The sequence below is a fragment of the Microtus oregoni genome, unplaced genomic scaffold (assembly GCF_018167655.1).
Source record: "Microtus oregoni isolate MIOR12 unplaced genomic scaffold, Mior012 000000F_ref0000247, whole genome shotgun sequence".
Taxonomy (NCBI): Eukaryota; Metazoa; Chordata; class Mammalia; order Rodentia; family Cricetidae; genus Microtus; species Microtus oregoni.
Genome location: NW_024543059.1, coordinates 22,112,000 through 22,134,418, shown reverse-complemented (window position 1 = coordinate 22,134,418; position 22,419 = coordinate 22,112,000). Strand labels below are relative to the sequence as shown.

The 22,419-nt window shown below is 42.0% G+C and overlaps 1 protein-coding gene across 2 annotated transcripts in view; it reads right to left on the bottom strand.

Moving 5' to 3' along the window:
• Positions 1-22,419, bottom strand: part of Mctp2 (multiple C2 and transmembrane domain containing 2) — a 221,977-nt gene that overhangs the window by 26,753 nt on the left and 172,805 nt on the right. For both annotated transcript variants that reach the window (XM_041638380.1, XM_041638456.1), the window contains 2 exons: positions 19,652-19,774; positions 17,237-17,275 (listed from right to left, as the gene is read on the bottom strand). In XM_041638380.1, coding sequence (XP_041494314.1) covers positions 17,237-17,275; positions 19,652-19,774 — 162 coding nt within the window. The remainder of the gene's footprint in view (positions 1-17,236; positions 17,276-19,651; positions 19,775-22,419) is intronic.

Here is a 22,419-nt window from a genome sequence, read left to right as displayed (position 1 = left end):
AGAGTAATCAAAATCCTATATTTTCATTTTGATTACAGTAACCAAATTATGAAATGATTTCATTTTTATTTCATAATGTGTATTTTCAAAGCAAAAGTATATAGTGTGTGTACATTAAAAGGAAAAAAGTCTTCATGTTGATTATGTATTTCAAAATGACACATGAAGAATGGTCATTAACAGTCCAAACTCTCAAATACACTCAATAAATACATTTTATCTGTGGCTCTACTTTCATCTTCTATCATCACGGGATACACATTCTAAGAGGTTTCATCTTCTCATTTCCAAGATCCAGAAAGATGTTCTTAGCTATCTTCAGAGGTGAACTTCACGACCATTAACTTAACATATTAATTGACACCACTGCCGATAAAATTGAGGCTTTCTTAGCAAGAGCTTAGGTACCCTGAAGACTCACAAGCATGACAGATGGAACATAGTCTCAGTTCTATACCATAATATCAAACTTATACACCCAGGGTATATTTCATACCCATCGCTATGAATGTTGTCTCTTAAGCATTTGTAAAGGCAGTGCCTCCCATGAGATATTTGCTTATCTGACTATTTCATAGAATTTGTTCTGAACAACTACTGGGTTCACTATTTTCCCCCATTTCTAGATATATTTTATGTTCAAATATTTTTATCATAATTTGAATTAAAGCATGGTTACCAAGTACTTGGCCATCAGCTCTCATCCATGGTGTAATACAGCCAGAAAGACCCACCAAAGGTATCAGTCTTTCCTATTACCAGGATTGTGAACAACATAGGCCTTTCTATGAAGAACTTATCATAGCCCTGGATATTTTGTTATAACAATACCAAGCAATCTAAAATATAGCCAGCATACCAACAACTGCCTTTAGGAATATATTATCACACCCTGTCTATTTATTAACTATATACCTCTGTATCATTCTTATTTAAATACCAAAGTGCATTATCCAAGTTTTTTGAAGTGCAGAATTACTCAACATAATAGATGAAATAAAATCTTCTATTCCTGTATTTAAGCTATTTTTCCAACATATTATCAATGGCATGAATTAAATTCTTAATATATTCAACATATATTTATATGCTGATATATAACTTCTTAGTCCTCCTGCTAACCATTATGAATTGTCAGTTTGGAGATTTTATGTCTTTTATAGCCCTGGTGACAGTCATGGCATGGTAGGCTGGCATAACCAATGGACAATGAGGCAGAGGAATGGGGTGGATTTCCACCAGTCCCTGAGACAAAAAGGGGCTGGCATTTTGTTCTCCCAGTGATCATTCACAGCCTTACCTTGAGGAATAGTTAGTTCCAGCCCCTGGAAAGAGTCAGGGATGGATAATTTCTGCTTTTCGTCTAGGTTTAACCTACTATTTGAGAAGTTTACTACCCAAACATGCATTTCAAAGGATACTAATAATGACTGTTGAAAAAAATCTAAAATATGTAAGCAGCTTGCTGCAGATTGTTTTAATGTAAATATTAATTACAATGTTTAGCTCTACAATGGAGGCTATTAATAAATGGAAGTTTTTTGGGAAAACAGGAACATATGATATATTGTTTTCATCTGAAATATATTGGTATAGAAAGGGATCAGTTCTTCCCATTCTCTGAGATGGGGGTGCATGTCTTCATGAATTCCCATACCCTCTGCAGAATCCCTGCACAAGGCATTTGATGTTCATATATGATACAGGATATGTCCAGGTGAAGGATGCATCTTCACAGTTAGGGTCAAGGATAACTTCTGTTCTATGAATGGCTCTGGTGGTCTTTTGAAAGGTTCCTCTGTGTTGATCAAGGCATACTAGCCTCTACCCTACAGTAAGGTGGTATTTGTATTTTCATAGTTATATATGTGATTAGCATCATCCACCCCCACCAACTGTGCTGTTCCCTGGTGGAACTTATTATATCAGCAGATAAGACCAGCTTACTCTATCTGACTGCATTCTCAGGATCCGCAAGATTGCAGCAGGGACTCCTCAGGGCGAAGATGCTTTCTTGGTGGAGAAATGGGTGGATCCAGAGAAAGGGCAGGGCCTCGGGTGCGCAATAATGTCAAAGTACTATTGACACTGACCTCGAAAATGGACAAGCACACAGACATCTAGTAAAGTTCTAGGCATCATAAATGCACAAAAATGAAAAGTCCAATTCAAATTCCATGGGATTAGAGAAGCCTCCTCAGGGTGCCTGTCTACACTGCCTGCTGCCTGTCTGCTTACATCATCCCATGCTTCCACCCTTTAGTTATCCGGGAACACAGCTGCTCATTTCCTGCAAGTCTGAAGCTATCTTTGAAGTCACTAATCTGCCAATGTCACACAGCTACCAACACTAGTCCTACTTCCTGGAGACAGTAAGGAATTTGTTCACAAACAGGTGCCAGTGGACTTAAACCAGGGCTGGCAACTGCTAAGAATGTGTTACTCCATAGAAGAAGTGTCATATGTTTTAGGTGGCCTTTCTTTTTAAAATAAAATCATTTATTTATTTATTCATTCATTCATTCATTCGTCCTACATTCCAGCTGCAGTTTCCCCTCCCTCCTATATTCCCAGTTCCCTCCCTGCAAAGCCCCTTCTGGTCCCATTCAATACACTACTCCATTTCTGTTTTGGAAAGATCAGGTGTCCCATAAGTATCAACAAAACACAGCATATCAAGCTGAAAAGACTAAGCACCTCCCCACGTATTAAGGCTGGGCAAGACAACCCAGGATAAACAGGGTCCCAAAAGCCAGTAAAAGAGTCAGAAACGACCCGTGTTCCCACTGTTAGGAGTCCCACAAAAGGACCAAGCTACACAACTGTAACAAGTGGCCTTTTTAAAAGTATCCATTTATCTGATATTTGTTCTTTCTGCCAGTTGCTCTCTCTGCGCCTATGGATTTTTGTTCCCTCTATTTGCCATACAATACATCATTCTGAGAGAATGCTCTTGCTAAGTCTGCCTTTCTTGCATTTTCCCTGGGATTTTCTTGGGCGGTTTTCATGAGAATGCATATGATTTGATGCCATTTAAAAATATTTTTGGAGAAATTTTCATTCCATTTTCATCTAAGAAGCTGATAGGTAATCCATGACTTAGATCCATAGAAGAATATTTAGATAAATATAAAATAATGCTCCTAAGACATATGAATTCAATAGACCTTTACAGTCTGGAAACCCACTCATCTTTATAGTAGTCACCATTTTGCTGCAAATTATGTCCAATAAGGTAGATCAATTTTACAGTTTTAAAAGTAACATCTACCTATGTAACAATGCACACAAAACCTTTAGTATTATTTGGATTTTTAGGAAAACAAAGGTGTATCTCTGAATAACCATCTATGGAGTTGGGGAGAAGTGGATGCTTCTCTGGTCCTGCCACGGATGAGCTTTGCCGTACATGAACTCACTTGTATTGCGAAGACAGAATGCAAGAGCTGAGTGATTTGTATAGCAAACAGGCTCTTGGGCTCACAGTTCCATGGCTAGAAGATTCCAATAGCATGGCACCAGCATTTTGGTGAACTTCCTCTGGTAGTATCACAACATTATAGAGAAACAGAAAAGGACACGGACATTTGCAAAAGGGGCCAAGCATATACTTTTGTTGTATGATAGGGCATCTCTTGGGTATATTCCCAAGAGTGGTATGTTCATAGCAGCATTGTTTGTAATAGCCAGAACCTGGAAACAACCTAGATGCCCTTCAATGGAAGAAAGGATGAAGAAAGTGTGGAATATATACATATTAGAGTACTACTCAGCAGTAAAAAACAATGACTTCTTGAATTTTGCATGCAAATGGATGGAAATAGAAAACACTATCCTGAGTGAGGTAAGCCAGACCCAAAAAGAGGAACATGGGATGTACTCACTCATAATTGGCTTCTAACCATTAATAAAGGACATTGAGCCTATAATTCGTGATCCTTGAGAAACTAAATAAGAGGGTGAACCCCAAGAAAAACATATCGTCATCCTCGTGGATATTAACCTTCATCAGGCAATGAAAGGAGACAGAGACAGAGACCCACATTGGAGCACCAGACCGAAATCCCAAGGTCCAAATCAGGAGCAGAAGGAGAGAGAGCATGAGCAAGGAACTCAGGACCGCGAGGGGTGCACCCACATACTGAGACAATGGGGATGATCTATCGGGAACTCACCAAGGTCAGATGGACTGAGTCTGAATAAGCATGGGATAAAACCGGACTCGCTGAACATAGCAGACAATGAGGACTGCTGAGAAGTCAAGAACAATGGCACTGGGTTTTGATCCTACTGCACCTACTGGCTTTGTGGGAGAGTAGGCAGCTTGGATGCTCACCTTACTAGACCTGGAAGGAGGTGGGAGGTCCTTGGACTTCCCACAGGGCAGGGAACCCTCACTGCTCTTTGGGCTGATGAGGGAGGGGGACTTGACTCGGGGAGGGGGAGGGAAATGGGAGGTGGTGGCAGGGAGGAGGCAGAAATCTTTAATAAATAAATTAATTAATTTTAAAAAGGGGGGGCCAAGCATGCAGGGTGCTTGACTTTGTAACAATCCCTTTCAGGGGCAAATGCTTTCTTAGGCAAGACCAGCACTAATCCTCTCCTTTGGTCTGGTGCCTGACATAGTTACAGCTCATTAGCCTTGCTTCTACTCCAGCCACTAAGGACCAGAACCCGAACCCCAAGGAGTCAGATTCACTACAGCGGTGAACACGATGACATTTACCACGGAGTCTTGGTTGTGGTTCTGAAAACTGAAACTCACATCAGCGTGGCCATGACTGCAGTGGGAGGCGGGGGTCAGAAGTCTTAGCTGCTTTTCTACGGCTGTGACAAAACACAATGACCGAAAGCAGCTTGAAGAAGAAAGGGCATATGTCTTATAGGTTATAGTCCATCACATTGGAAACCCAGGGCAGGAATTCAAGGCCGGAACGGAAGCAGACGCCATGGAAGGACACTGCTTATAGCTTAGACCACCTGCTTTCTTATACATCTGAGGTCTAAAACCCAAGCATGGCACGCACCATCTACAGTGGGCTGAATCCTCCCACAACAACCATTCATCAGAAAGTGCCCCACAACCTTGTCTACACACCAATCTTGTGGGCTTATCGTCTCAAGATCTCCTTTCCCCAGATAAGCCTCGTTTGCATAATGTTGACAAAATCCAACCTGGAAAGAAACTTTATCACATATGTAAATTGCCCAGGACAGAAATGAACAGGAAGCCCTTCCCTTCTATAGGCAAAAAAGACAAAAGATGAACAGCCTTTTGTCTAGCTTCGAGAATACTGGGGTGGATTTAGGTTTCTTAAGAAAGGCTGTTCTGGAGCAAGTCTGTTCATGTCGCCCCGATGCTTGGAGAGATAGTCTAGCAGCTGGATGTGCATCCCGCTGGCTTTATTTACACATCTCAGATTGAACCAGGGAATGTGGTGATAACAGTTTAGCAGCAGCAACATTGCATCTGCCGCCGACACCACGCGGCCCGCGAAGAGGAAGAAGGATTCATTCAGAAAGACAGACAGAGGCTGCGCGCCTCTAGTCCTCTCGCCACAGAGGCTGCCGACTCATACAGAGAACTGTGTGCAGAAAAAGAGTGATGACCGCCGGCGTGCCTGCACAAATGAACAAGATGATTGCAACTGACCGCATAGCCACAGCAGGTCTTCTCTCTGATTATAAACCTGTAAAAGGATGGAGACCTAAGTGAAATCCTCATGACTGAGGGTCTCCTTGATGTGCGAGCACCTGTCATCAATAAGAGTAGGCAAAAAAAAAAAAAAAAAGGAAGACTTCAAATCCAGAATCCAATTTTACAAGGTTTCTTTTTTGTCATATGTGTGCATGTGGAACATGCATGTTTGTGTGCATGTTCCCACATGTGGGTATGTGGGGAGGGCAAATGAAAGCAGAGGCCAGGAGGCTGATGTCATTAACTTTATCATTCTCTATCTTATGCATTAGGCAGGCTTTCTCAATTGAGCCCAAGACTTGATGTATGGCTAGTTTAGGTGGCCAGCTTGTTCTTGTGATACCGTTTCTATCCCCTTGTGGAGGGGGCATTATTAGAGGGCGGAGGTACCCTTCTGTTGTCATATGGGGGCTGGGGATTTGAACTCCTCATACTTGAGTAATCAGTGACCACAGCCATGCCTACCCATGGCTCCAGCACACCAGTTGCTGATTTGTGTAATGCACTGTCAGAATGAGTGACGACGCTGACAGCGAGTCAAAACCACGACGAGCTCCAGCTCTTAAAGGTGCTTATCCTGTAAAGCTGGTGCAAAATCAGCATCTTTTAATTGTGCCTTTGTTTATAGGCACCAGAATGTTTGAGTCTTTGGCTGAGTTTTGAAGAGAGTTGAATTAAAAATCAATAACGTACCCATGGCATAACATAGCCACTCAGTCTTTTAAAGCAAGCAAAATACCAGGAGTGCATCATGTGAGTTTCCCTTCCTTAAGGCCTTGCTGCCTACCCTGTGTCTCCAGTGAACACAGCTCTGTAGGTGCAATGAAGGGCTTGGAGCCTCTGGGAGAGAATTAACACCAACGGAATGAATTTACAACGGAGAATTCATTATATAGTCAGTATGTTACTTTAAATCTTTCCTGCTTGTTCTGATTTACAAATATCCTTCATGTCTCTATTAATTATCTAAGCAAAACCAGGGAGCTATCCCTGAAAATTAACCTTGTCAGAAAAAAAAATACTTTTGACATGCTTAAAAATTGAGTAGTACTTATCAAAGAATGCTTACTATCCCTAAAGGATCAAGGCAAAAATTTTATCCCCAAATCCTCCCAGCTAATGTCAGGCACCCAGATGAAAGACATTAAACTGGAACTTTAGACAAGAGGAAGGCATTGTCTGTTTTAATTCATTGACTATTAGAAGCCTGTAATTTCAAAATTTGAATGATCATCATTAGAAATTGATTGAGTAGCATTTAGTATGGAAAAAAATCTTAACATCTGTGCTAACGAGGATCAGGAAGCAGTATTTCTGCTACATGAGATAAAAAATTGTTCCCTGGGAACCCTAGCTTCACAAACGAGGGACTGAGTTTAGGATTTAGCCCCGTGAGGCATGTTCATGTGCACAGGTAGACACAATATCATGGTGTATGTTATTAAATTGAGTGGGGAAGGCGGCTAGAAGCCCATGGGCAAGCTCACTTGGAGCACACAACTGTGGAAACCAAAATGATCCTGTTTCAAACTGAGTAGAAGGCAAGGGCCAACACCCAAGATTGTTCTCTGATGTTTATAAGTGTCTTGTGGCGATACATCAGAGTCATCCTCATAAGCATGCATGCACAAAGGTAGTATTAGATTTATCTATTCTTATTTTATATGTAGGATGTTTTACCCACATCTATGTCTGTGCACCACATCAGAATCTCCTGTTCCGGAGTTACATACAGGCATTGCAAACTGTCAAGTGGATGCAGGGATTGATCCCACTGAGTCCTCTGAAAGAGAAAGTGGTGCTCTTAACCACTGAGCCATCTCCTGTTGCAAGGGAGAGGGCCGCTTGTTCATCCTGGCTGCCCAGCTAGCTTAGCCCCAAAATAACCACACAGAAACTGTTTATTAAATTACTGCTTGGCCTATTCGTTCTAACATCTTATTGGCTAATCCTTACACCTTGATTTAGCCCATTTCTATTAATCTATGTATCGCCACGTGGCAGTGGTTTACCAGGAAAGATTTGGCATGTCTGATTCTGGTGGCTCCATGGTGTGTCTCTCCTTGACTCTGCTTTCTTCCTTCCAGAATTTAGTACTGTCTTCCCTGACTACCTAAGTTCTACCCTATCAACTAGGCCAAAGCAGTTTCTTTATTCATTAACCAATAAAAGCAACACATGAACAGAAGGACCTCCTACACCAATCTCCCCAGCCCCAAAGATTATATTTTAATAGGAAGAGAAGGCAATATATGCTCTTTCTGGAAAGTACTTTGTCTCGAGTACATTTTCATCTTTGAGAAATGAACACAAAGCTGTTCGAGTTTGAATCAATACTGATATTTTCCTGTTTTATTCCACTTTAACCATCTGATCTTGAGAAAATGCTCTACCTTGGTGTTTATGGAGATGTGCTTTCACCTGAAACAGGAGTCTGGTCGGTTGTAAAGAGAAAGGATGGGAAAAGGAAAGAGCACAATCCCCAACATCCTGAGAAAGATACTGGAAACACACAGCTCAGAGGGAGGCAGTGGTCCTTCACTTTTGGGTCTCAAAGGCTGGGTGGACTAATGGTTCCATGACAACGTCTCTGGGCTAGCTGATGAATAAATGTTGCCAAAAAGCAAAGAGGACCTGTGGCTTCCGGAGCTGCTGCCAGATAGGATGCACAGTCAATGGTGGTTTCTGGCTTTGCTTCATAGATCCCTTAACTTCCTCCTAGTTAGGAGAGGGAGGGGATTACTGGGCAAGATGTTCATCTGATTAAGAACAGTAAAAAGTAGAGCCGGGACTAAGGCTCAGTCAATAGGTACTTGTCATCCTAGTATGAGAATGTTGGATTGGGCCCCTGAAACAATCCTAAAAGGCCAGCTATGACAGCACTCATTGGAAAGGATTTAGCAAGGTGAGATGGCAGAGAGATCCCTGAAGCTCATTGGTTGGCACACCTAGCTGAACTGATGAGCTTCAGGTACAGTAAGAAATCTTGTCTCAGAAAATAAAAGAGACCCACATTGGAGCACTGGACATAAATCTCAAGGTCCAAATCAGGAGCAGAAGGAGAGAGAGCACGAGCAAGGAACTCAGGACCACAAGGGGTGCACCCACACACTGAGACAATGGGGATGTTCTACTGGGAACTCACCAAGGCCAGCTGGCCTGGGTCTGGAAAAGCCTGGGATAAAACCGGACTCTCTGAACATAGCGGACAATGAGGACTACTGAGAACTCAAGAACAATGGCAATGGGTTTCTGATCCTACTGCATGCACTGGCTTTGTGGGAGCATAGGCAGTTTGGATGCTCAACTTATTAGAACTGGATGGAGGTGGGGGTGCCTTGGACTTCCCACAGGACAGGGAACCCTGATTGCTTTTCGGGCTGGGGGGGGCTTAATTGGGGGAGGGGGAGGGAAATGGGAGGCGGTGGCAGGGAAGAGACAGAAATCTTTAATAAATAAATAAATTTAATAAAAAAAAGAAAAGAAAAGATGAGAGTGGATAGAAAAGACAGCTGATGATGACCTCCGAACTCCACACTCACATATGCACACACCCACAACAGTTAAGTATATAATACACATACACAGCGATTTAAAAAGCTAAAGGTAATTCTTATACATGAAATCTCCACCCAAACATCAGCTCCTATTAGCAAGCCTGATTCCCTCAACATTTCCTCCCAATTGCCTCAGCTGCGCCCAAACTTTGTGCAAAGGTGACTCTTGTCAAACTCTGGTTTCCGTGGGAGCACCTGTGGGACCATGACCTTTCTGTTCACAGGGGAAAAAAAATCAGCAAATGCTGCTGCTGTTGCTTTGGTGTGGAATGAAAGAATGAATGAAAAGGAAGGAAGGAAGGAAGGAAGGAAGGAAGGAAGGGAGGGAGGGAGGAAGGAAGGAAGGAAGGCTGCTTATGCCCATTTCTAAACAGTGTAGCATAGTTTACAAATAAGATTTTGACCAGAGTGTCTGGGTTTGAATAACACTGTGAATTTGACCAAGAAATCTCAGATGCATTCATTTCTCTTAAACGAGGTTTGTTAATTGATGCCTGGGGACATTGATTGTCAGTGGAGTAAGTATTCTGAGTGCTAAATGAGTTAAAGGTCACAGAGGAACATAATGCCTGAACACTATAACGTTACTAATATTTCCATGAGTCTGAATATTTAAATGTTGTACCATCTTGTTTTATGTTAATGCTGTTACAGTCATTTCATGATGCATTATTTACTTTTCTAGTAGGAAAAAATGCGGTGATGCTATTTTCTATCAATTGTTTTGTGAACTGTCAGTTTTTTTTTTTTTTTTTTTTTTTTTGGTTTTTCGAGACAGGGTTTCTCTGTGGTTTTGGAGCCTGTCCTGGAACTAGCTCTTGTAGACCAGGCTGGTCTCGAACTTACAGAGATCTGCCTGCCTCTGCCTCTGCCTCCCGAGTGCTGGGAGTTATCTTATAAAGTATCTTAGATGCATCTTGTAAACTTGGTGGATAGTTGTGTTACAGGATGAAACAACGGGCTTCATTGGGAAAGACAAGGGCAACCATTACTATCCCCACCCCCAAAATGAGTAAGAAACGTTGATCCCTCCAAGCTTTGATGGTTAGTTTCAAATTCAAGGCAACACAGCCAGCCTCAAAATGATTAAGAACAATAAACAAAACCGCAATTAAGAAACAGAGAAAGTGTTTTTAGGGAGTGGAGGCAGGAAAGGCAGAGATAGGATGGAAATAAAAGGGTACCAGAATGCATAGTTTACTAGTGTGAGGTCAGGAAAGAACAAATGGCCAGTGGATAACCAGGATACAATGTCCAGTTTGTTCTATCATAGCTTCATGGAATGATTTTAGACAGTGGGAAAGTAAACAACTTGATGTAGCACCGACTACAGAAAAGGCAGAACTCTGGACTCTAGGCTTTTAAATAGCAATATTACTTAATAGCAGCATAGAAGACTTGTGAAATTTACAGCCTGGTGTGTCTTGCTTCATGTTGTTTGAAAGCACATACCAAGAACAACATTTACAGTGGGTGTTTTAAAATATCTTCAAGTACCAACCACAGTGCTCAGTGTCATAACAAGCGTGATACCCAGATAATGATCCCAGGACCAGGTGAAGATTATTTTTGGATGACTTCAGAAGCAAATGAAGTTGCAACCCTTTGCAGAATAAAGATTGGGTTTTCAAAAAAGGAAATAAATATGAGACAATTTGTCAAGGCAGCATGAGAACTCAGGAATTTGCCCTCTTGTGATTTCAAACATACATACACTGGTCCTTAAGAATTGTAACCCATTCTCCTACTAAAAGCTTAAAGGAAGACAGAGTTGTAGAAACCCTAGCGGTAAAATCACCACATCAATAAAGAGCACATTAAATCCAGTTATCAGAGCTTAGATCAGACTGGCCATTTGCATTACTGCCCAGGAAATTTCCATAATCAGGTTCTCCACAGAGCATCCTCCACATAGGTTGTACTTGTTCTGAAACTATGTGCACACATGTGTACACACGATTGCACGCCTAAAGCTAACTGTTCAAAGAAGCTTATTGGAATTTTTCTTTCCTTAAAACATCATACTCTGTCATTAACAACTGGCACTGTGTCTCCTATAATTAACAAAAACAGCGATTGACCTACATGGTGTGTGTGTGTGTGTGTGTATGAGAGAGAGAGAGAAAGAGAGAGAGAGAGATAAGTACGTGTGAGCTGCTGTTGCTATTTATTTTCTTAAGAAGATAACAAAAGAAAATAAACAAAACCCCTCCTTCTGATAGACTGTAAGACAGTCAGACTCTCCATGGCCAACAGTATTCTTAGGTTAAGGGAACAAAGGATTCACTTCATTAGGAATTAATTTCAGTGGCATTGGGCACCGCACCAAAGTCTTCTGCAGGCTAACTTGGGAGGAAACTCCCAAATACATACCAAGTGTGCAGATCTGTTTGGAAGATAGAAAGGCATCTTAAATGCTGACAGTGACAGCGACAGCTTAAGACAGGGTGGCATTCTATGTTTTTTGTTTGTTTTGGTTTGGGTTTTGATTTTCAAGACAGGGTTTCTCTGTAGCTTTGAAGCCAGTCCTGGAACTAGCTCCTGTAGACCAGGCTGGCCTCGAACTCACAGAGATCCGCTAACCTCTGCCTCCCGAGTGCTGGGATTAAAGGTGTGTGCCACCACCTACTGGCAGCATTCTAGGTTTTCAGGGATTTATTTTCTAATGTGTTTGTGTATATGCCTGAGTGTATGTGTGCATCTCACACGCATGTAGGTAGCCACAGAGACTATAAGAGGGTTGTAGGTCACCTGGAACTGAACGTACACGTGTGCCACCTGATGTGGGTGCTGGAAACTAAACCCATGACCCCGTCAAGAGCACCAAATGCTTTTTACCACTGGGGCACCTCTCACGACTTAGCATGCCAAGTTCCTCAACAGGAATGGGATAAGTAATGCTCTTTCTTCCTTTTTCAATATAGAACATCCCTCAATGAATACTTAGGCATTTCTTGCTTAAAGAAACATATCCATTACCTTTTATTTTTTTATCCATAGCTGATATAAACAGATGGATTTTTTTTCTCACAAACACTGATCAGCATCTGTGACGTCATCAGTGACCCTGAAAGAAGAAGTCAGTCAAGTCCCCTGACAGTCTAACTATACAAAAACTAGCCTACACCATGACCATCAGAGGAGGCTTTCTTCTGAGAGCAAGAAGCAAGGTCTTTTGTTTTTTAATTTTTATTACATTCTATTATGCTTTCTTCTTCCTGATGCTAATGGTAAATGCTGGATTAGTCTATGTGACTGTTGGCCTGACACAGGAAAGAAACTCTCTGGAAAGTATTTATACCTTCAGCCATGAAAACAAGATATTATTGTCTTACATGACCTTTCATAAGTATGGGAGACGACAGCATTTTATACAGTCATTTCTTGGTTCGTGCTTCAATTACTGACCTTTACTGTGTACAAAATTAATGCAATTTTCATTGTAGTTCATCCGTACAAATAAGGTTCACATGAGGGATTCCACATAGCAAATCTAATAAAAATAGAAAATGCTAACTGATTGTTGTTGGCTGAACTATGTCATTATCTATTTGTTCTCGAGTCCCTAGAAAACTAGACTTGCAATAAGCAATTTCTTACATGGACCATCTGGGATAAGAAAGAAGGATTTGTCTTTCTTCAACGTTTAGCCTGTGTGCTTCATTTCTTAAAAAGCCCCAAATCTAGTTACCTGCAAAATCTATGTGCTATCACAAGAGAAAAGAAGGCAGAATTGTGGCCGCCAATCTGGTTTCTAACACAGATGACTGCACTGTGCTGCTAACAAATATAAGGAGCCAGAGGCTACAGTGATGTCGTTTTTCTGACCACCTCTATTCCGGACAATAAAAGTTTGACAGACCCCAGACCATGCATGTCTTGGTCTGTAAGTCAGAGAGAGGCAGAAGATGGGAGTACATTCATCCCCTGAAGAAGCAGGGCCAAGGGGTTCAGGCAGCCTATCTTCGTCTGTCACCTGTGATGGTGTTTTCTGGGAAAAGGAACTGTAGATAAAGGTGTGCTACTCTCAGGATAGATGGGTAGGGTAAAGAATAGCTTCCCTCCCTTCTGCTTGTTCAGGGAATGGTTGTGTGTTATAATTAGTTTGTGATTCCTCTTGGATTGGGTATGAGACACATCCCAGAAGCATGTTCTGTCATGTCTAACATGCATCAGAAGCCATGGGACTCTGTGAAGAGGACCACTCAACCATCCCCTGGTGGGGAGTGACAATGTCACTGCCTGGTCAGGTCCCAAACAAGCACATGATGGTCCGCAGAGAAGAAATGATGCACGGGGACACATGTGGAATGTGCCCTCATAACGTTGAACTTGAAGCTGAACAAATCTAGTTACAAATCCCCGATAGAAGTGTGCTGGCTAGTTTCATGTGAACCGGACACATGTAGTAGTCATTTGGGAAAGGGGGACTTCAATTGAGAAAATGGCCCCAGCAGATGGGCCAGTGGGTCAGTCCATAGGACATGCTGTTGGTTGGTAATGGATATGGGGGGGGTCCATCTCACTGAGTGGGGCTCCAGCCCTGGGTTGGTGGGCTTAGGTTCTATGAGAGAGCAGCTGAAATAGGCTTGCGGAACAAGCTAGAACGCAGCATTTCACCATGACCTCTCTATCGGTTCCTGCCTCCGGGTTCCCACTCTGCTGGAGTTCCGGCACTGATTTTTCTCAGTGACAGAGTTTACTGTAAAGGAAAGAAATGAAATAAACCCTCTCCTCCCCAAGTTGCTGTTGGTCATGATGTTTTATTGCAGCCATAGAAACACTAAAGGCAAGAAGCAAGTTTGACATGATATGGGCAGAGACTAAAAATATGCCAGACTCCCTAGCAACAGAAAGGTGTGTTTATCAGAAAGGCCATAGATAGCTATTTTTGGTTTTCATTTTAGGTTTTTGTTTTACAAAGTTATATAAAAGCATAAAACTATGGAAACAAAATACCATGGTTATGACCAAGCTAGGAAAATAACATACCACGATACCTTATTAGAAATCTCAGAACTGAATATACCCTGGAGTGAGGACAGCCCCACTGCCAACTCTTCCCACACACGACAGGTTGATAAAACCATTGTGAGTTGGTCCTCACTAGGTCCTGACCCATCTCTGTGGATGCCACTTTTAGATGCTTTCTGTAGTCATCCTTGCCTAGAAAGATTTGAAACAGCACCTATTGCTCCATCTCCCGAACCCCAGGCATCTCTAGGAAGGGATCACATTCTGGGTTAGACTCTAGATTGGACTGTGTTGCCTGAAAGACTGTTGAAGAAGGCATACGAGCCATTCTCTTTATCAGTGTAGCTGCTGCTACTTGCAGAAGAGCCCTGTGGTCAGGCCTATTGGCTGCTAGCATTCACTTACAGAAGGAAGTACTGGAGAGGTCACCAGACCCTCACTCGAGGGTCTAACCACTCCCTGCCACCCCCTCCCAGTCAGTTGTATGTGATTATGCTCTATTTTCACACAGCCTCGTGGTCTCTGGAGATCTCAGAGTGCATAGACTGTAGAAGGGGAGTTGTAGGGGGACTCCATCTACGCAGCTTTGGGGAAGTTCTCATTTATGCTTGGGTGAGACCTTTCAATGGTGCAGCTGCTTTGGGATCACTCCTGCTCCTGCAGGTAATCTGTCTCCCATGTTCTCTCCTGAGCACCGTAAACCTACTGGCGTCACAGGTCTGACTGTGGCAAAAGTGTGCCTTGGTTTTTCCATGATGCCTTATCACAAGTGAAAAGCCTTTTTTAATATCTGCCAGGTGGAAGAGTTCATACAATAATTTTCATCCTGTGTTTTATGTGTTTTGTTGATGATTGCTTGACACAGCATCCTCCACTCTGTACCTCAGGCTGTTCTTAGCAATCCTCCTGCCTCAGCCTCACAAGCACTGGAAGTACACTTAGGTCCATTTCCTCCTGTTGGAAGGTTGTCTTTAGGTGGTATGTTAAAGATACTCCGTTACTACTGTCCCTAGGGGGGAAATGTAGTCCTCTTTCAAAGGTGGCACATTTAAACAGATTTGGATGAACCAAAATCTGCTTCACATTTAAGCTTTGGCTTTCAAAAGATTTAATTTTTGCCTAGTGCGATATTGAGATATAATAAGAAATACATATTTTATCATGGGTCCTGGCTGTTGGCCAGAGCTCTTGAAGCTCCCCTGCTTTGCTAAGCAATAGGAGCAACAGGAACATGTTCCGTTGTATTTGGTTTTGTCTTTGGTTCCTGAAACAGGAACTAAAAAGGAACTAAAGAACAGGACCTCAAAAAGTGGAAGGAGTCCACTTTGCTGTGAAAAACAAGCTCCTCTTGGACACACTGAATTTAAGTGTGGTGTCCTCAAAAGACAAGGGGAGCTTCCTGCCACGGGAACCAGGCATCTGATGAGGAACCATGGCCGGAATTTGCAGGAGCCTCCTCCCAAGCTCCTGACCCTCCAGAAGAAGACAGTCTCCTCTATCACCGGAGGTCACTAACTTAATCAATCTCATGTTGATAGAGACACCTCATGCACATGATAATAGAAACACAAAGCAGTGTCAGGAGGCTTCTGGGTAGGCTAACATATAGAATTCCTGGGCCTAGGGTGAGCATAGATGCTCTGCTCTGCCCCAGGCTTGTCCCCATGTGTCTCTTCTATTTGGTTGCTCCCAAGTTGACTAATGCATAATAAGTCAGTAAAGCGAAGTATTTCCCCATGTTTTGTGAGCAGTTCTAGAAACTTATTAAATCTCAGGGGTAGGTTATGGGAACCCCAATTTACAGCTGGTCATCAGAAGTACAAGGGGCCAGCCTTGCAAGTGGCTTCAGATAAGTTTCAAATAACCACCTGTAATTATCATTGGCAAAGCATCCCTCCATGATCTGAGATTGGTCTTCACCTATTATTCAATGGTTTGATCATTCAAAAGCCATTCGAATCAACTAATCGATAATTATTAAAGAAGTTTATATTGCTATCATCTCTATTCTGGAAAAAAGGAGATTTATTTTTTTAAAATATATTGTGCTTTATTCATTCATGTCTCTAATAATGCTCACCTTCAGACAATAGATAAGATTCAATCTGTAATATACTCATTTGCTTCAAATGGGCAAAACCATCTGGTCCCCTCAATTAACTGTAAGGATCTGGTGTCACAGAGCCAGTCTTTGAAATAATGTCTGTTTGGCAGGCATTTATATCATACACTTGCTCTTTGGGTTCTTTTTTCTGCCCTTTTGTCCCCCACCAGCCTCCTCCAAGCCACTGCCAAGGCCCCGCACATGCCCAGGTTTTACGGAACTGGAAGTCCATTAAGCTCAAAGCCTCTCAGTTGGTACTTCCCTTTTCCCCCCCATTTTGCTCCAGAAGGTTTGTCTGAAAGTGTAATGACAACAAAAGCAGCAGATTTGAGAGATTCTCCCTGGAGAAGCGAAAGGACAGCTGTACACAGACATATAGCAGAGAACGCTGCCAGCAACAGCTGGGGAAGTGACAGGCTCAGAAGTGGGCGACCACCCCATAGTGCAGACGTGAACCTAAAGGAGCAACCATTTCCCTTGATTTGCTCTTGACTTTTCGGGCTCCCTTTCATCAGCAGAGAGAAGGAACCAGCTTGGCTTGCATCCTGACTCTTAGAAAAATTCACTTATTTGCTTATGTTTTTACCTCGTTCTATTTCCTTTTTTAAAAAATCTTGGAAAAGACTCAATACCACACGATCCATCAAAACAACAAACACATATTATTTAAAAAAATAATCATTCTGAGATATGATAGGTAGTTGTCACTACCACAATGTATATTAGAGGACAAATAGATATTGTAGTCATTCTATTTTAAGTAAGCAAAAGGTTGATTTCTTTCCATACCATAGTGTTTCTATAACATTACATAATGTCAAAAGTCAAAACAGACACAACCTGGAGACACATCGTGGCCACCATGGCTTGCTTCTAAGGGTCTGCCATTGGCACAGCACTCACCTTCTCCTCCTCCTCTTCCTCCTCTACGTCCGTGCTCTCCTGAAAAGAAACCCCATAGCTCGTTAGTTAATTAAGGAAACATCCACTGGGATCACCCAATGCAAATGAGACGCACGCTTTTAACTTTTCTTACAGAGCTGGAACATCGATATGTTTTAAAACTCATTAGATCCTCTTGTAACATTCACACTTCTGAAGTTCAGAGACACTGTGGCAAGGTTATAAACAATATGCAGAGTCTACCTGGAGCTACTAGGTAGAAATAAACCTACTGCGCAAGCGCCCTTTGACAGTGCCCAGCTTCAAAGCTACACAGCCAATTTATCCTTTCTGCAAACAGATTTGTTCTTGTCTGGCAAACACCTTAAGCACTATGTTAAGGCGGACTACTAAACTCATCATTGTAAGGATCACTCCCTTCTCTTTGCTGCCATTACCGAAACATTCGGCAATAGAAAATGCACTAGTCTGAATAGTGTCATCATGAAGAAGGCTACAGGAACAGAGAAAGAGAAGAAAACCGCAGGCTCCCATACTGACTAACAGTTGCATGACTAGAGGAGGTGCTGGATGGCACCTGTGTTGCTACGGGGTTCGTTCAGCACCATTAGAAGTGCCGTCTATTTAATAGGAACATTTTATATCATATAATTGCAGGGTGTAAAAGTAAACAGTCACATATGATAGCACATGCTTTACTCCCAGCCTTCGGGAGACGGAGGCAGAGGGATCTTTTGAGTTTAAGGCTGGGCTGACTAGGTTGTCCATATACAGTGTTCAGGGCTATACAGTGAGACCTAATCCTAACAAATAAAGAGAAGAGGAGGGGAGGAGAGGAGAGAGGAGAGGAGGAGAAGGGAGGGGAAGAGAGGGGAAGGGAGGAGAGGAGAGGAGAGGAGAGGAAAGGAGAGGAGAGGAGAGGGGAAGGGAGGAGAGGAGAGGAGAGGAGAGGAGAGGAGAGGAGAGGAGAGGAGAGGAGAGGAGAGGAGAGAAGAGGAGAGAAGAGAAGATATGAGAAAATTACTGTAAAAGGTGCTACAACCAGAAGGGCGCAGGAGCAGGGGAAGAACATTCAGCATTAGAAAACCATTTTTTCAAAGCAATATTTTTCAACATGAAGACTTCTTTCTACATAACCACACGAAGGTCAGACTTCCTATTTAGTTCCATTCCAGCAACTTAAAGCAATCTTCTGCATTATGACTGATACAAGAAGTTGTTTGGGGGTGACCAAAGAGCTCTACTCTATACCTCCAAATTTCTGAGCAGTCACCAATGTAACCTCCCTCAGGCTAGTGCTTCCTTACATCTGTTCATCCTCATGACCATCAGCCATTGGTCTGTCTGACACTCTCTGTGTAGGGGTTAACTTATTCATCCCTCATAAAAACCAATAGATACATTGGAATGCAGTGGGGACAGATTAGCAGGGGTAAACAAAGTTCTCTTGTACTTTTTTTGATTATCTAGTAGTGGTAAAATAAAAGAACCAACTAACAAAAAATGGATTTATGTGTATTTCTACCTTTCCTCCATGCTAAATGAAACCAGGAAAGCCTTTCAATATCTATTCTTTCAAATATTAGCTTTAAAATGAGAATATAAAACCATGTGGCAATGGTTTGCATTTGAATCATGAAAAAATCATGTCTAGATGTTGGTTCTAGAAAGAAATTTACTGGGCAATGAAATTTTAGAGCTTTTGATTTTAAAAGCTGTTTCTTAGATCAGAAATATCAATATTTATTTCTAAAGCTAGTTACTAAAGACATGTACCTGTTCACTTAGAACAGATGAAAAATACCCTCTGGGCTGGGAGGTTGATAAGTGCTGGGAGGACAGAGAAGCATTAGGCACCAAGGAATTTCCTTCAGAAGTGACCATGTGTCCTTCCACATAAAGGGACTTTGAGGGCCAATGGAAGAAATCACAGCATTTGGGAGTAGATGATGGGAGTTATTCCCACCCACTTGCTGAGTACCCTGGAAGTTGGTAATCCCTGAATAAACTTCAAAAGGACCAATGGCCTAACCCAGCTGTCCAGAGAGTGCTACAGTATGCTGGAGAGGCCCAAGGAACCACCATAGATTTTTCTTCTAGTGTTTAGAATGTAATTCCCAGGATCTCTATGAAAAACTAGATAGATGTACAGATTTCTAGGGAGAAAATGACAACAGAGATCCAGAGAGCTCCTCTCATATTGAGAACATCAGCTGAGATGTGGGACTATGAGTCCCCAGAAAAAGGAAGATTCCAGAACATATGAGATAAAATACCTGTTCTGGAAACTGTACTTGTATCTCATTCTTCATGCCTCAAACAGTAGATTGGAGCTTGACTTAGTCATGGGACAGGTCTTGCTGCTATCTTAGTCCTCAGCATGGAGTTGGAAGAACTCCGGGAATCTTTGCTTACCTGGCTGTCCTGTGTGCTGCTGGCCTTCCCTTTCATGGGTCTGAGGAAGTTGTACAGAAAGATCAGCAACAATGCCAGAGGGATCATGTAGAGTTCAAAATTCCAGACAGTGACCAAAAACACCTGTCGGGAAAACAAACGAGGGTCCATGACTCTTGGATCAGAGGATGGGAATTTCACGTTGTTGATTCACTGACAGAGTGAGATAAATTTAGGGATTGCTCAAAAAGGGTGAAAGTGCAAATGGGTGCAGCCACCGTGGAAACCAGTGCAGCAGTTCTGAAAATACCTAGAAACCGATCAACTATATGCCCAAGCCATACTATTACTGGCATTTATGCAAAGGGTTGTATTTCTTGTTACAGAGACACATACTCAGCCATGCTCATAGCTGGTCTACTATTCACAGTAGATGACCCATGAAAATAACCTAGATGTTGCTTAACTGGTGAATAGATAATGAAAATGTGCTGCCTATACACAATGGAATTAATTCAGCCGTAAAGATAAGTGGAGTTATGAAATGTGCAGGTGAATAAATGGAACTGGGAAATACACTAAGTGACATAGCTGGACATAGAAGGTCAAAGATGTTACATGTGCTCACATGAATCTTCCTGTCAGCTCTTTAGATTTGCGTGTTTAACCTGGAGTATCGGGGAACTGGAAAGGGACCTCTGGTTGAGGGTGTTGGGGAGATCTTAGGGAAGAGTGGCTATTAGAACACAAGAGATATTAAGGGGAAAGAGAGCATAGTCAGGAGGAAGGAGAGGAATGATCAGGGAGGGGAAAGAATCCGGCTGAGGAGAGGATAACTAAAACTGAGGATAACTGAAAAATGATACCTACTGTTTGAAACACTCTAGATGATTGCTATATAGATAGACAGATATATAGATGGTAGATAGATGGATGAAGAGATAATAGATAGATGGTAGATAAGTAGAGAATAGATAGATAGATTGATAGATAGATAGATGATAATATACATACATACATATATACATACATACATAAATATATACATTCATAGATAGAAAGAAATAAAAGTGAAGTTTCCTTATACAGGGGATAATGTTCTTCTTAGAAACCATAGGTCACCAAAAAATATAAAGCCTTTTGCCAGGTGTGGGATACTTCTCCCAAGCTGTTGGTGAGGGAATGTCTACAGATAGTAAAATGATACAGTGTGTTGTCACTGCTCCTGGCTGCTAACCAGAACTTAATGGGAAAAGTCTATTGCAAAGATACAACTTCATGGGACAGGGACATGGAATGGGACATGGAGAAGTAAATGTGGTATTGACCAGGAAGTGTTATCCATGATGGCTGGATTTCATAATATTGGAAGGCACTATGCAGGCTGTTTGGGTACTATGGCCACCAATCAACACGTGTATCAAGCTGTTAACCCTATGAGCTACATAAATGACTGGGCTAACAAGATATGCTTATCATACAATAGCGGCACAAACATTGGAGGAACAACCAGCTATATTCTGACTTGTTTTAAGACCCTTTCCGCAGGAAGAAACACTTGTTTAGGAATACAGATCTAAACAAGAGCACATTATTGGAGAGATCATAGGCTCTAGGGATAGCCTATTGCTATTCTAGTAAGCGGATGAGTTTCAAACTGCCCATTCTAGATTCAGACTTCAGCCATAAATTAGCATAGCTCTCAGATACCATCAGAGACACTTATTAGTTTGGGTGACATTGGTTAGTGCAGAAACTAACAACTTGTCAAAGTGCAGAGAACAGGGGCCAGTGGGTTATTAAGTCACAAATGGATCATCTCTATCACAGACCTTTACCGCAAAGCTCAGGGACCACTGCAGAAGAGGTGTCAAGGCAGACTGTAAGAGTCACAGTTTAGGGAGACTGGAACGAACAGTGTCTTCTAGATATGGCAGGATTGCTGCACGGATGACCTCACAAAGGCCCTAGCTGAAGATAATCAATCAATGGCTTCTGGGGAAGAAAGCTGAGTTTTCTGAAAGGGTGTGGCCTCTGGTCCCTGGTAGGTTGGGTACACTCCAGTCCATGGAGACAGACTTCAGAGTACATGGTGCACCAACTGAACTCAGTTTTTCTTTTTAAGTACACAAAGTTGAGATGGGGGGGAGTAGTTCTCAGAGGAGTTAGGGTGAGGATCAAAATAAATGTATGAAATCCTCAAAGAAGTAAAAATATAATGTTAAAAGGGATTAAATTTAGAAACAGTTCCCAAAAGGTATAGATGTGGGCACAGATGCATACACAATGAACTCTTAGAGACTATAACAGAATAAAAAGAATATAGGCAGAATTAGCAGGTCATGTTCTGCAAAGTGAGACTATTGCCTTATTTCATAACATCACTTTCCTGACAGCCCTGTTTAATATTGTTGCTTCTGAATTTTTATGTGTCAAAAATTGGAGAGCAGGCTAGAAGATTTTAAGGTCACAGGCCAAATACTGCCATCAGTAAAAATAATTTGAACTAGGGAGAACGGTTGTCAATATTTCAAACTACAGGTATTTTATATACATGTATGTTTCTAAAATCCCTTGAAGAACCCTCAAATGAGAAAGCTATGAAATTTTAGGGCTCTTAGAAAATAATTAGATATAACTTCTGATGTAGTATAAGATATGCATCACCTGGACCAATCAGTCTCAGCCTTGGAGACATGTATCCTTTGCTGTGGATGGACGAGCGAGAGTTTCAGGCCCTAAGCTGCAGAACTGGGTGAGAAACACAGGCAAGAGACAGGGTGCTACCT